This window comes from Rhinatrema bivittatum, chromosome 9, assembly GCF_901001135.1.
Source record: "Rhinatrema bivittatum chromosome 9, aRhiBiv1.1, whole genome shotgun sequence".
Taxonomy (NCBI): Eukaryota; Metazoa; Chordata; class Amphibia; order Gymnophiona; family Rhinatrematidae; genus Rhinatrema; species Rhinatrema bivittatum.
Window position 1 is genome coordinate 175,922,836 of NC_042623.1, and position 13,598 is coordinate 175,936,433.

Genomic DNA, 13,598 nt, shown 5'->3' on the forward strand with positions numbered 1-13,598 from the left:
ATGCAGAACAGAACTGGGAATCTCCCCGTACATCTCACCATTACAAAAAACAAATATTCCCATTCTGCTGTCATTTCACTCCTTTCACTATCACTATGCTTGTGAATCAAAAAGCCATGCAGGGCATACATAGCAATCATGCCATCCCAGGATGGGATGCACTAACTCCCAGGACTCAAACAGCAACAAGCCTGCCTAGGAAAAGGCAGCACGGCCACACCAGGGGATGTCCTTATTGGGAAAGCAAGTCGGATCCAGATGCCTACATGCTGGTAAACTGCCTCACCTCGGGCACACAGACAGAACTTCTCCAAATACAGAATAGTGGAGCAAACATTCCAAATGTGGAGAATGGAAACCCCAGTTATCAAAGAACTAGAAAGAGAAATACATTTTCTCCTCTATTAAGTAAAGTAGAAAGATAGTTTGGGAAATGCGCACTTCTTTAGACACATTAATGCTCCATCATCACCATATTGACTCTGCCTCCAGCCATCCCTTCACTTCTCCCAACTATTCCTCTCAGTCATTCCCTCTCACACTCTCCCATCCCTGCCAGGCATTCCCCCTACCCCCTCCCTGCACCCTCTGCCGCATGCTTCCTCTCTCACTCCCTACCCAGCAGACTCCTGACCTCCCCTCCTGCCTGGCAGCCTCTTGACCTCCTCTCTCCTCCATCCCGCCATGCCTAGCAGCATCTATGCCCCCCCCAGATTGCTTCTCCCCCTATCCAGCAGACCCCTGACCCTCTCTCTCCCTCACTATTACCCTTACCCAACAGATTCCTGACCTTTGTTCCTCACCCCTTCCACATAGCAGCACCGTGATCTCTTGTTTCCTTCACAGCTCCCTGCCTAGTAGCGCCCTGACCTCTTCCCTCCCTCACCCCTTCCCGCCTAGCAGCATCCAAATCCCCCCCCCCCCCCCCCCCCCCCCCGTTTTCTCCCAGCAGACAGTAAAGCCTCTGTTCTAAGCCTCCCCTCTTCCTTACTGGCTGCAGCGTTGGCTGGCAGATGCGACGAGGGCAAGAAGCAGTGAGGAGCGGATGAGGGGTGACTCTCCCCCTCTGGCTAGGCAGCTGATGCAGTAGCAGCAGGAAGAGGCAGCGGCTCTGGAGTGCACAGCATGCGCCTCCTTACCCTCATGTTCCTTCTGCCTCTTGTCTCTTCTGGACCCTGCAGGGTGAATGAGAGTTTCGGCGGAGTCACTTCCATGCCTGGTGGGACGCTAACTTCATCTTCCCCTGTGGGGCCCAGGAGCGGAGGAATCAGCAATGTTCTGTCTTGATCCAGCTGGAGGGGGAAAGAGCGGTCTCCCACCAGGCTGGGAAGAGAGGGCAGCCTCCTGCTGGTCTTTGCGACACCGGTTGAGAACGGCTGATACATGTGATCCACTGTATATCTTTAACATTTCATTTTATGGGTAGGGACTGGTTTTATGTTCTAAATAGTTGGATTAGGTGCATGCATGGAAATAAAAATCAATAAATAAAAAAAAACCATATAAGGTGCTGCCTTTTTTATTGGACTGATTTATTGCATTTCTTGACAAGCTTCCCCTTCTTCGGGTCAAAACAGAATGAGCAGATCAGAGCAAAAGATGAGACATTACCTGGAGATACAACCACATTACAGTGTGATGATATGAATGGGAATGGGGGGGGAAAAAGGGGGATGTGTTACGATGACAAAGAGACAAGAAATTGGCTGGTAGCGCGTTAGTCTTAAGTCCTTGTAGGTTAGTAATGAAGTCTTTGATCATTTGACTTTCCCCTTTTAGTATCCTGCTCATAAAGTCATTGGTGCAGTGCTCTGGTCCCAGAAAACATTCCTCATCTTCTCTTTGATGTGTCTGCCTGTCTCACCAGCCTAGCATCCCTCTCCACATTTTCTGCAGTGAATAGTGTATGCTTTGTTGGAGGAGGAGCACGAATAGGGTCGTCTTTCCCATGGAGATAATTGTGGTGTCCTGTGATATGTACTGGCCTAGTTTGCAAAATGCTATATTGCAGGGATTTGAGCTATTCCTTCTTTCTGAGTTTGTTAGAAGTTTGCATTCGGTCATATGGTTGCTGGAAAGGCCGGTATTGGCTGAGCAGGGAGTTTTTCTTTTCCTGATTCATTTTCTTGAAGTCGTGGCTGTAGGTCTTTTTATGATTTTTCTCAGTTCTTCCATCTCTAGGTTGTATGCGACTACAAGGGGTGCTTGCTCGGTGATTTTCCCTTCTTTGTACTGCAGTGGATTTGTGCTAGGTGTTTTAAATGAAGATGCAGTTTATCCTAGAGATGATTTTATGGTTGTAACCTTTTTGAAGGATTGGAGCTTAGAAATGTGTTTTTCTTTTATGGCCTTTGTTTTCTTTACCAGTTAATTATTTAAAGGACACCTCTTGCTCAAGCCTTTAAAAATGCCCCGTGTGCAGGAGTGCTTTTAGGAGTTTACATAATTTGATCTAATGAATTACTTCCTTTGCATGTTTGCTCAGGCATGTTCATTGCATGCGCACGGTGCTATCACGGGAATCACGTCACAGATGTTGAACTGCAGAGTTGGAATGCTTAATCTCGGAATGCTCAGTTTTGGAAGGACAAACATCCAGGCTGGCCCCCATGGACTGGGGAATGGAGGAGTCCGCTGGGGTGGGTGCCATGGTCTGCCCAAGCCATGAGAGAAACTAGCTGGCAACCTGAGAAGTAGATTGGGAGGAAGAAGGATTGTGCTGTGCTCCACTTGGGAGAGAAAGGAATGCTGAAGTCGGGCTGGTGGGGGGAAAGAGCTGGGGGAGGGGTGGGGAGGAGAGTGAGTGGGCTAAGTCTAAGGAGGGGGAAGAAGACTATGGGGCAGGGTAGGGAGGGGTGAGATGGCCAAGGGAGAGAGAGAGACGGTGGGGCAGAGGATATCGAGAGGGAAAAGTTACACCTGATGCAGTGCGGCAGGCTCTGCTACTAGTTTCTTACTAAAATATTTGTTCTTTTTTTTCACAGTGGTTGAAATAGACCAGCTGGATAATAATGCTCCATTTTGCTTTGGCCCCGCACTGCTGTTTGCATATCTCTTGTAGTTTTGACAGAGCTGCTTCCAGCTAGGAGATGGTGCAGGGTGCCCCCCCTCTGCCTGATGTGAATTTGTCAGCCTGGCAAACAGTACACAGAACTGACCAGTAAGGTTGAGTTTGTAGGAAAAAGTTTGTCAACTCAAAAAGTCAGCTTAAGTTGAAATGTTCCCAGAGGGCGTACAGAGCTCAGAAGGAGACGTACCTTTTATGTTCTTTTCTCTTTCATTTCAGGGCTTGTTTCTAGGTGCGGCACACCCAGCTGTTTTCTGCCTCCCTATGGAGATGGATGGTAGAACATGTGGCTCGGTTTCAGATTTGGCAGGGGCTTGGAGCACTGCTGCAAGGGGTGAAGGATTCTCTTGATATCACAGAGAAGAGCACCTTATTTAAAAGTTAATTTTTCATATATTTATAGAAATGTTCAGGGACATTGTGTGTCCACTGGGTTGGAGATGTTGTGCCATGCTGCCTTCCAAGTGATCAACCGTTATGGGATAAACATCTTTTGTATCATCCCTCAATAACAGCTTCAAATGACCTGCGCCCATTTTGTAAACTGCCAGCGCTGCTTTCATGAATTGCCATCACAAATAATTTGTTATGGTACTGAAAGTGGGACCTGTAATTCCGGATTTTTTTTTGGCTCGGGAATCCATTGTACAGTGTTAAAAAGCCGCCTTGGCACTAGGGAGCTGGAAGTGATTTGCCAGTATTTCATACCTTTGAACTGTCAGTTCCTGTTTGTTCTCCGGATCAGTCCTCACAAGTGGGTTTTGCATCCCTACCAGAAGATGGAGCTAGAGACCTAAAACTTTGAAGCACTGCTACATAACTGAGAGTGCCACCTGCAGTCCCTCCGTATTTCTCTGTCTCCAGCAGAGGGTAGAGGTGCAAATCTGCAGTAAAGAAAGAAGGGACAGAAGAAGAGAAGTTAGAAGACGCCCCCCTGAGTTGTTAGGTTCCTTCGTGGGCCATCCCTCAGGTTGAGCCAGGCGAGCGGGGGGGGGGGGGGGGGGGGGGGGGGTAGGTAATTCCTGATCAGCTTTAGCCCGCAGCAGATCCAGGGGTCTGACAGCCAGGGGTCCTGGTTCCTTCTTATCCCCTGAAGGTTCCTTCCCAGAGATGTTGCCAGCAATAGGGAAGAGTTCCTTTTTTTTTGCTTGAATTTCTTCCTTTGCTGTGGCTGCTGTTTCTTTAAAAAAAAAAAAGTGTTACATTTTTCTTTCAGCAGCACCACTCTGGTTGTTTCTGGTTTGACCATCCGGGCAGACCCGGGCTGGGGAAGGGAGCAGTGTAGCTCTTCTGTTCGCAGCTTCGGGCTGCTCAGGGAGCTGGAGGTTGTGTTGGGCTGTGTTCCCCCTCCTCTCCCGCACGCCGCGATCACGCGGCTGCTGTTCCTCTGCAGCAGGCCCGGCCGCATGGAGACAAGATGGCTTCAACAGCGATTTCCCAGTGAGGGAAAGCTTTGGGCCGCTTGGGGAGCCGGAGGCTGCGTTGGGCAGTTTTCCCCTCCTCTCCCGTGCGCCGCGATCACACGGCTTATGTTCCTCTGCAGCAGGCCTGACCGTGTGGAGACAAGATAGCGTCAACTGCTGTTTCTTAGCAAAGAAATCTTGTCGGGCTGGCAGCCTGGCTTGGGGACAGCTGAATGTAGCGGCGCTATGCCACGATTTGTTACTGGAGGGGAAGGGCCCTCTGGGGGGAACAAGGCTGGTAGGAGAGCCACAGGTTCCCAAAGCCCTGTCAGGATCAATACTGGGAGCCTAAAAAGCCTGTCAGGCAGGAGAAGGGCTACAGCTTGGAAGGTGTTGGATTCCCGGGAGCCCAGGAACTCCCCTCTGTCTCTGGCTATCCCATCGGGGGGGGGAGGAGATGCGAGCTCGGGGCCGGACAGGGGAGAGGATGAAGTTGAATTTTCCTCAGAATTTGCCTTGCTTATGCATAAGGCCGTTTTAACCAGGAAAAGCACTGGCTATAAAAGGTTATTTCTGTCAGCCATCTCATCCTGCTGCAAAGAGGCCGAGGGACTCCTTGGTCAGGGGACCTCCTTTGCCGGTTGCACCTGGACCATCTTGAGGGGCCTGGCGGCTCAGATAATTCGGACCTGGATGACACTGAAGATGGTCTTAGGGTTGGTGCTAGGGTGGATCAGGATGACTCAGCAGATCTCATGGCGAATGTCGATTAGGATGGGGATAAGGACATGACTGATCTGGAAGAGATCCCGATGACCTGTGGCTGGTTCATCTGTTCCGTAAGGAGGAGTTTAGGCTCCTTATTTCCCATGTTCAGAAGGAATTGGGTATTAAGATGGTCCAGGAGGAGTCTGACAAATCAAGGGGTGGATACGGTGTTGGTTTGACTCCGAGGCCCACCGAAAGCCTTTCCTCGCCCTAAAAGGATCAAGAAAATGGTGAACCAGGAATGGGACTTCCGGGAGGCAAACCCCAAGGTGGCTAGAGCCATAGCAAAGTTGTATCCCCTCACAGAGGATATCCTGCAGCTGCTGGTAATGCTGAAAATGCATGCTTTGGTCTGGGCGGTCACTAACAAGACCATTCTGGTTATGGGTTTGGTAGCGTTAAAGGACGCACAGGACCGTAAGCTAGAGATTCATCGGGAGAGGATGTTTGAAGTCTTGGTGCTGAACCTACGAGCGGCGATCTATGGAAGTGTAACGCAGAGGGCCTGTTTATGCTGGGTCTAGAAGTCTCAGAATAAGTCTTCAGCAGACGCTGGTGTTAATAGCTAGGCAACTCAATTGGAGGCTGGGATTGCATATGAGGCTGAAGCGCTTTATAACTTGAGCTGGACTTCGGCCAGGTATATGGTCACGGCAGTTTTGGTGCAGTGCCTGCTGTGGTTGTGGAATTGGTCAGCTGATATGTAGTCCAAGTCTCAGCTCTGTATTCTTCCCTTTAAAGGAAGGAAAATTGTTGTTCAGGAAGGACCTGAATGAATTGATGAATGTTTTGGGGGAGTCTAAAGGGAATAAACTGCTGGAGGATAAGATGACAGTCAGGAAGTCTTTTCTGCCTCGCTCTAGGTTTCAGGAAGTGAGGCAGTTTTCATCCCAATAAGGGTTCTGCACTGTCTTTGGGGCAGAACCAGGGGTTCAGTAGGCAGCAGTCCTTTTGAGGTACCCGTAGACTTCCCTGAGAGGGCACGGCAGCAGTAAGGCTTCACAATGAAGCCAGGCTGGTTCACTCGCGAGATTGCGGTGGAAGGCCATCTATCACAGTTTTACAAAGAGTGGACCAGGATTACCTCAGACCAATGGGTCCTAGAAGTAATAAGAGATGGCTATGCTTTAGAATTTTTTCGCCCCATCACGGAAGCTTTCGTGGTGTCTCTTTGTTGTGTCCAAGGCAAGCATGCAGCGATTTGAGACACGTTGTGTTGCTTCAGTTGCTGGCATGATAGTACTGGTGGCGGCCAAGGAGCGCGATTGCGAGGGGTACTTGATTGTGTCGTGCCTTTTGTCCCATCCTCAATCTGCAAAAGGTGAAATGTGATACTGTGAGTTCCCCGTTTTTCTGTTTTGAAACGTTGCGGATGGTGATGGCGGCAGTTCATCATGTGGCGTTTTTTGGCCCTCACTGGACTTGACAGAAGCCTATCTGCACATACCTATGCAGGAAGAACATCAGTTTCTTTGTGTTATGGTTCTGGGGTAACTTTTCCAGTTTCGGACCCTCCCATTCGGTTTGGTGACTGCACCTCTCACGTTCACAAAGGTGATGTTGGCAGTGGCTTTCCACAGGGAGGGGATCCTAGTTCATACTTACCTGGACGACTGGCTTATATGAGGAAATCGGAGGAGGTATGCAGGTAGTCTGTGTGTATGGTGATGGATATGTTGCGGTCCTTGAGCTGTGTGGTGAATTTGGCGAAGAGTCACCTGAGCCCTACCCAGATGCTGGAATACTTGGGGGCGAAGTTCAATACTTAGCTCGGCAGAGTGTTTCTCACCTTGGAGAGGATTTGGAAGTTACAATTCCAGGTGGTGCAGATTTTTCAGATGCCAGGGCCCAGGGATTGGGATTATCTTCAGGTCCTGGGTTCAATAGCATCTACATTGAAATTGGTGCCATGGATTTTTGCCCCCTCTACAGGGGGCGTTGCTGTCATGCTGGAATCCGTTGTCTGAGGAGTTTCATCGGCCTTTACCGCTGCAGGATACTCCAGGTCCAGTCTTTCGTGGTGGCTGTGTCGGCCTAATTTGTAGAAATGGATTGGCCTGGAGATTCAGGACTGGGTTATAGAAATACCGGATGCCAACCTCAAGGTTTTGGGGGGGGGTGATCTGTCAAGAATGAATGGCACAAGGACTGTGGTTGCCAGTGGAAGCATCCTGGTCTATCAATCTCTTAGAAACAAGAGCAGTGTGCAGGGCGTTGGTGGATTTCTTTCCACAAGTCCGAGGTCAAATGGTCAGAGTGTTTTCGAACAATGCGACAATGGTGGCTTATATCAATCAAAAGGGGGAATGAAGTGTCGTATAGTTGCCCAAGGAGCCCAGGATCTTTTTGCCTGGCTGAAGCAATATTTGCAGGGGATAGCCGCTTCACATGTTGCGGGAGTGAACAATATGTAAGAAGACTATCTCAGCAGGCATCAGTTGGACCCGGGAGAATGGGAGCTGTTGGGGAAGTCCCCGTCTGGATCTGATAACGTCAAGGAGCAACATCAAGGGTGAAAGTTTCTTCAGCCGCAGACGATAGGTCGCAGCCAAGGGCATAGATGCTCAGGTTCTTCTATGGCTGACAAGGAACCTGCTGTATGTGTTTAGGCGCATCAAGAGGCATCCAGGCCAGGTGGTATTGGGGGTGCCGGACAAGCTGTGTCATCTGTAGTTGACAAATCAGGTACAGCGTGCAATTGACGAGTCCCTGAAATTGGCCCATTTGCAGGGGCTGTTAAGGCAAAGTGCTATTTTCTTGGATCGGGCGGATCACTTTTGCCTCACGACTTGATTTCTGAGAGCAAGTGCTTGCGACAAAAAGGATACTCTGAGCCCGTGATTTTCAAGGGCTTAGTTTACACTTCCTTGCGGGTTCAGGTATCAGCCTTAGGTGTCTCAGAGGTAAACTCCAGGGAAAAGGTCATTGGCATCACATCCAGATGTTGTGAAGTTTTTGAAGCGGGTCAAGCATCTGCAGTCGGTGGTGCATAGATTGGATCCGGCATGGAGTTTAAACTTGGTCTTGTGGGTGCTTTGTGGGCTTCCGTTTTAAGCTGTTGAGGAAGGCGTCGTTAAAGGACCTCACGTTGAAGGTGGTATATTTGGTAGCAATTTGTTTGTTCAGAAGGATCTCTGAACTGCAGGTTTTGTCCTTAAGGGAACCACTTCTAAAGATTTGGGACAGTACCCTTGTTCCTATCTAAGGTGGTATCTTCATTTCACCTGAATCAGACTGTGGAGCTTCTGCCTTCCCAAATTGATCAGTTTTCTGCGGTCAGATCATTTGTTTGGATTGTTTGGAGGTGCCAGAAATGGATGCAAGGCCTCCAAGGGCACAATAGTGCGTTGGCTGAAGGAAGCTACTGTTTCAGCCTGCCTTTGTAAAGAGAGAAGAATTCCAGAGAGGTTGTATGTGCACTCTACTAGAGCGCAGGCAGTGTCGTGGGTCAAGTGTTAGTGTCGCTGCAGGAGATTTGTAGAGCGGTGACATGGTCTTCTCTTCACACTTTATCTTGCCATTAATGTTTAGATGTTCAGGCTCTAAGGGAGCTAACCTTTGGCAAAAGTGTGTTAAGAGGGGGTCTTTCGCGGGGCTGCCCAGTGTAGGGGTGCTTTGGTAAATCCACTTGTCTGGTCTGATCTGGGGTATGAACAGGAAAGGAAAATTGGTTCTTACCTGCTAATTTTTGTTCCTCAATCCAGAGACCCAGCCTCTTAATCTTCTCAAAACAATTACAGCAAGACCATGTTCTTGCATGCTTACTGGGAAGAACTGTCAGAATGTATATATACAGAACCTAAAGAAGTTTACCAGGTTGTGATTAGCCCCTTGGGTTGATTTATGGTTTTGCTGTTTGGGGGGGCTCCAACCTTTGGGTTTGCGTTTGCCCTCATTTAGGGGTTTGTTGAGGAGTTGTTACTCTATTGTTGGCTTGGGTACAGGTCAGTACTGAGGAACTGCAGGTGGCACTCTTGGGTATGTAGCAGTGCCTCAGAGTTTTAGCTCTCTGCCTCCATCTGCCGGTAGGGATGTAAAACACACTTGTCTGGACTGATCTGTGGTACTTCAGGAATGAAAATTAGCAGGTAAGAACCAATTTTCCTTTACCCCGCTGTGTACAAATGGTTTATAAATATTCTCCTAGCGTGTTGGGATGTTATTCAGTGGTATGGGGCTCCATAATGGGAAACCATATTTACGTACAGGTGAGATCTAAACTTAGCATGCTGATCCACTTTCCTTTCTTTGCTTATGTGGATGCATTTCTGGCACGTCGTGCAAAGTAAATATGATTAATGGCGCTCATTACTCCTAGTAAAGCATTTCTTCTTTTATTATCTGAAATGCAGAAAGTTGGATAGAGCAAGTATCTTAGCGTGGATCTTTTGTATTACAGGCATGTATTACAGGCATGGCCCAGTACTCTGTGTGCCTTTAAGATATCTTATATTACCCATCCTCTTTTGAACATGATATATCACTAGAGGATGATCTAGAATCAATGTAGTGCCTTTGTTAGGCTTTGTTTAAGCTGTCCTTTCCAAGGAGAAACAGCCTTATGTGATCACCATGTCTGTGTGGTGGCTTTGTATGTCTGGGGACATGAAAACTCCAATACAGGTAGGGGGAGGGGGGGCTCTCTTTGGATCCACATACGTGTGGTCACGCACGTCCCAGACAGTAGGCTGTCTTAGTTATGGGTGGAACAGGACCTGTCTGTGGTAACTTGGGATTTGTAGCAGAATGACCAACATTTCAGCTTCCAGAAAACTGGGAAATCTTGCACTTCTCATTCAGAAACATGAACGGGCATGAGGTTTTGAAAGTTTAATGCTGTATAAAATAAAGCCAAAAACCCTTTACTGTTTGAGTCAAATTGCAGAAGCAGCATTCCCAGCAGCTTACCCATATTGCCTGAAGCGCAGAATTGCAGCGGGGTGTTTTACCGTTCAGATGGTAATGGAATGGATTTGCAACACCCAAACGTGTTGTCTTTATTTTGTAGGGCCGACTTTTTAGCGTGTGCCTGAATGAGGAGATTCTGAGAGAAGGGCTGGGCAGAGCCATCAGCATGGAAGGGCTGCGTCCCGATTCCAAGCGGCACTGGAAGCTGCAGAGGAGACTCCTGCGAGCGGAGCTGAGAGCTCAGAAGAAAGGTAGAGGGCTCTGGAAAGAAGCAAGTTAACTGGAAACACTGGGAAAAAAAAAAAACAAAACATAAGCCTCAACACAGCTGTGCAACCACTGAAACAATTTCTCAGCTGGATTACAAAGCATTTTAAAAACTGAAGTATACAGGAAATTTCTAAGAGAGAAGCTAATGACCTTCCCAACCCAGATGCAGAACTGAAGACGTTGTTTAGCTTTTTCAGCTTTTGTCCTGTACACGGACTATCATAGTTTTTATTGTAATTCCGAATTCATATACACTTTGGACACTTAGGTGCCAAACCTAATCGGGTCAGCATTCTGAGTACTTCATTCTCCTGCCCCCATATTTATCATCAATTGTTTCTCTGAGCCTCAGATGAACAGTAACGTGCACTGATAACGTGTAATAAAATGGCTACTTCAGCGGAGTCATAATGTAGGAATCAGATTTTGGTTCAGATTCCTAATGTTGAGTGATTCTGATGTTGAGTGATATGACGCCCTGGCTTGTAGCACAATACAATACTAGGGATTTAGTTACAGCTGTGACCTGAAATATATTGTGGGTGGGCAAGAGGCTAGAGCTGTTAGGAAGGGTGTCAATGTTGGCTTCCAGGTGAAAACATACTTTGCTGGGTGGAAACAACCAGCAAGATGATTGTATTGACAGCAGGTACATAGGACTGAAGTGAGCACAGAGTGAAGTGAAGACGTAGTCCAGAATCCAATAAAACCCCTCACTTGTTATGAAGCGCCCTCTTAGAAAGGTAAGAGGCCCTCAGATAATAATTCTCTGGTTAAAGGAAGGTTAGTAACAGGAGCCCACACCCCAATAGACAGGACTGTTACACTAAATTCTCAAATAATAATTTATAGGAGATTTTGTGTGTAACTGTTCTCATTACATTCCAGTTCAGGATAATAGTGGGTACTATGCATACATATTAAACTACCACTCATTAAACATATAAGGGATTTCAGGAAAAACAGGTCTGCTTGTAATTATTTTCTGGAACCCTTATCGTCCCTTAGGCTTATTCATTTTTAAGTGATAGTGACTGTCATTTATATGAGTGGAAGAGCTGAAGGGGAACAAAGGAAGAAACACTGCTTTGCAAAGTATTTTAAAATAATGGCAGATGGTAGCTTCTGATGGATGTGCCGGGAGGGATGCGCGGCCATTTGGAGCAGCATTCCCCAGTTGGTGGGTTTACCCCTGACAGATTGAGAAGAGCTGAAAGCCTGCGTGCTGTCCTGCTAACCAGCATTTCTTTCAGCTAAGAAAATTAATTTTGACCTAACCTTAATTAGTGTTCCCATGTCTGCTTTTTAAAACTGGAGTGGAGAAATATCTGTTTTTGTTTAATCTTGCAAGTTTTCCTATTCCCTGCAACCTCTCTCGTAATGTTATATGACGTTTGTTGTGGTATGGTGTCCTTTGGTCCAAAAACTTCAGATGAAAAGAGGAAATCAACGTCCGCGTTGGTTTGTCCTTTGAGACCTTCATATGGGGTCAGCTGCTAGTGCCACCATAATCTGTCTTCTGTCTTTAAACCCTTACAGTCTGTAAAGTAACGAAAATGTATTAGGCCTAGATAATGTTAGTGCCCTAAGTATATAGTAAATTCTTGCATTTTTTTTTTTTTTATTGTAACAACAAAAATGAAACCTAGCATTTTCAAGTTTCAAAACCTCCTGAAACCATTTCCACTTCGTTGGCTAAGTTGAAATATCCTTCCTTTCATTGCTCTGTTATGTAGAAGGCTAGTACTTGTACACCCAAAAAGAAAAACAGTAGCTTTCTCAATACAAAGTTATGTTCTCGGTACTTTGTATGCGTGGAGAAAAATCATGTTTTTTCCCAGCAGCCTTCCATCACCTCTGCAGAAGGATCCATCAAATCAAATCAAATCACTTTCCATACAAGCTGTACCTTAGTGCTCTGCATCTGAGGAAGGAGCAGGGAGAAGGGGGATACCTCTGGCCTGCTTTTGTGTCAGCCCCGATGAACCACCTCTTTAATGACAATTGATAAATGGGGAAAAATCAGTGCAAAGGCAGCGTGAATAGAAATTGTATAAGTGCTGTGGGTAAAATAGAAAAGACTCATGTGAAACCCAGAACAGTTTAGAGCACGTACTTATGAAAGTGGCACCAGACTGATTGTTTGTTTGAATTTGCATGCTACAGCCTATCTTTATACCTTAAATGTTAAGGCTGCTGGAATATTGGACCAGAACAAATTAGTCATTAGTTTGTTTTGTGCAGGGCCTTGCATCCATTAGTGACCTCGCAGTGCTTTAAGTAATATCAATTGAGAGTTGTACATGTACTTTTCTCCATTGTTGACTTCCCTGTTAAGATTTTAAACATCTCTGAAAGAGCTTTCTAACAGTTTCTTTGGGCTTCCCGCATAATGCTGTCTGAATGGTAAAACGCTTCGTCTTGGCTTCAGCGCGCTGTGGATCATGAGGCCCTCTGTACTTCAATAGCAGGGCCCCTTAGGAGGAGGGGGGTGGGGGAACGCATCATATTAGACAATTACAGCAGTATAAGCGTCCTTATATAGCACTGTGTTCCATCCCAGTTAGAAGGAATACCACCTAATATTTGGACAGGTGCAGTTTTATGTACATTCAGCCACTGGATCCTCTGCTAAAGCTGGCAACCAGGAAGAAATTGTGATGATGAGCAGGGGCAGATTTGCAGAGGCAAGTGCCTACGGGTGACCGCAGTGCAAAAGTAAGCTCCATTAGCGGTTTCTGCATAGCCACATCATCACAGCATAGACCGGCAGACCGCTATGTCAGTAAGGCAGAAGAGCCGCTGGGGATATAAATCTACTACCAAGAGTGACTGTTTTGATGAGGAGCCCATCAACTGGGAATTTGATTGTGAGCTCCAATTAATTTCACATAGATGACTGACTGGTTGTTAGATATAAATGCTTATGGTCCGTCCTACCCTCATTCAAGCAACAATCTACAAGTAAAAGACTCTTACGTCCAATCTTCTGAGCTGTCCACTGTCCTGAGTTTCAATTCATTATTCTAATGCAGCGTTCTGGTGAGAACTGCATTCTTAGCAGCTTGCAATATCTGTTTATTGGACCAGTATAAGAATTATGCAATGCAAGGTTGACCCATCTGAGCTTTAGCCAGAATGAAAGGATCATAACCTGCAACGAGGGTGTTACTCAATCTGTG

General features: G+C 46.9%; 1 protein-coding gene across 5 annotated transcripts in view; it reads left to right on the forward strand.

Moving 5' to 3' along the window:
- The window catches only part of C9H3orf33 (chromosome 9 C3orf33 homolog), a 29,309-nt gene extending 18,471 nt beyond the window's left edge, over positions 1-10,838 (forward strand). For 4 of the 5 annotated variants that reach the window (XM_029616558.1, XM_029616556.1, XM_029616560.1 and 1 more), the window contains one exon: positions 10,247-10,838. In XM_029616558.1, the coding sequence (XP_029472418.1) occupies positions 10,247-10,426 (180 nt within the window). In that variant the 3' untranslated portion in view covers positions 10,427-10,838. Of the gene's footprint in view, positions 1-3,286; positions 3,794-10,246 lie in introns of those variants that run through there. The other variant, XM_029616557.1, reaches the window with a different exon arrangement.
- Positions 10,839-13,598: the final 2,760 nt, after the last annotated feature.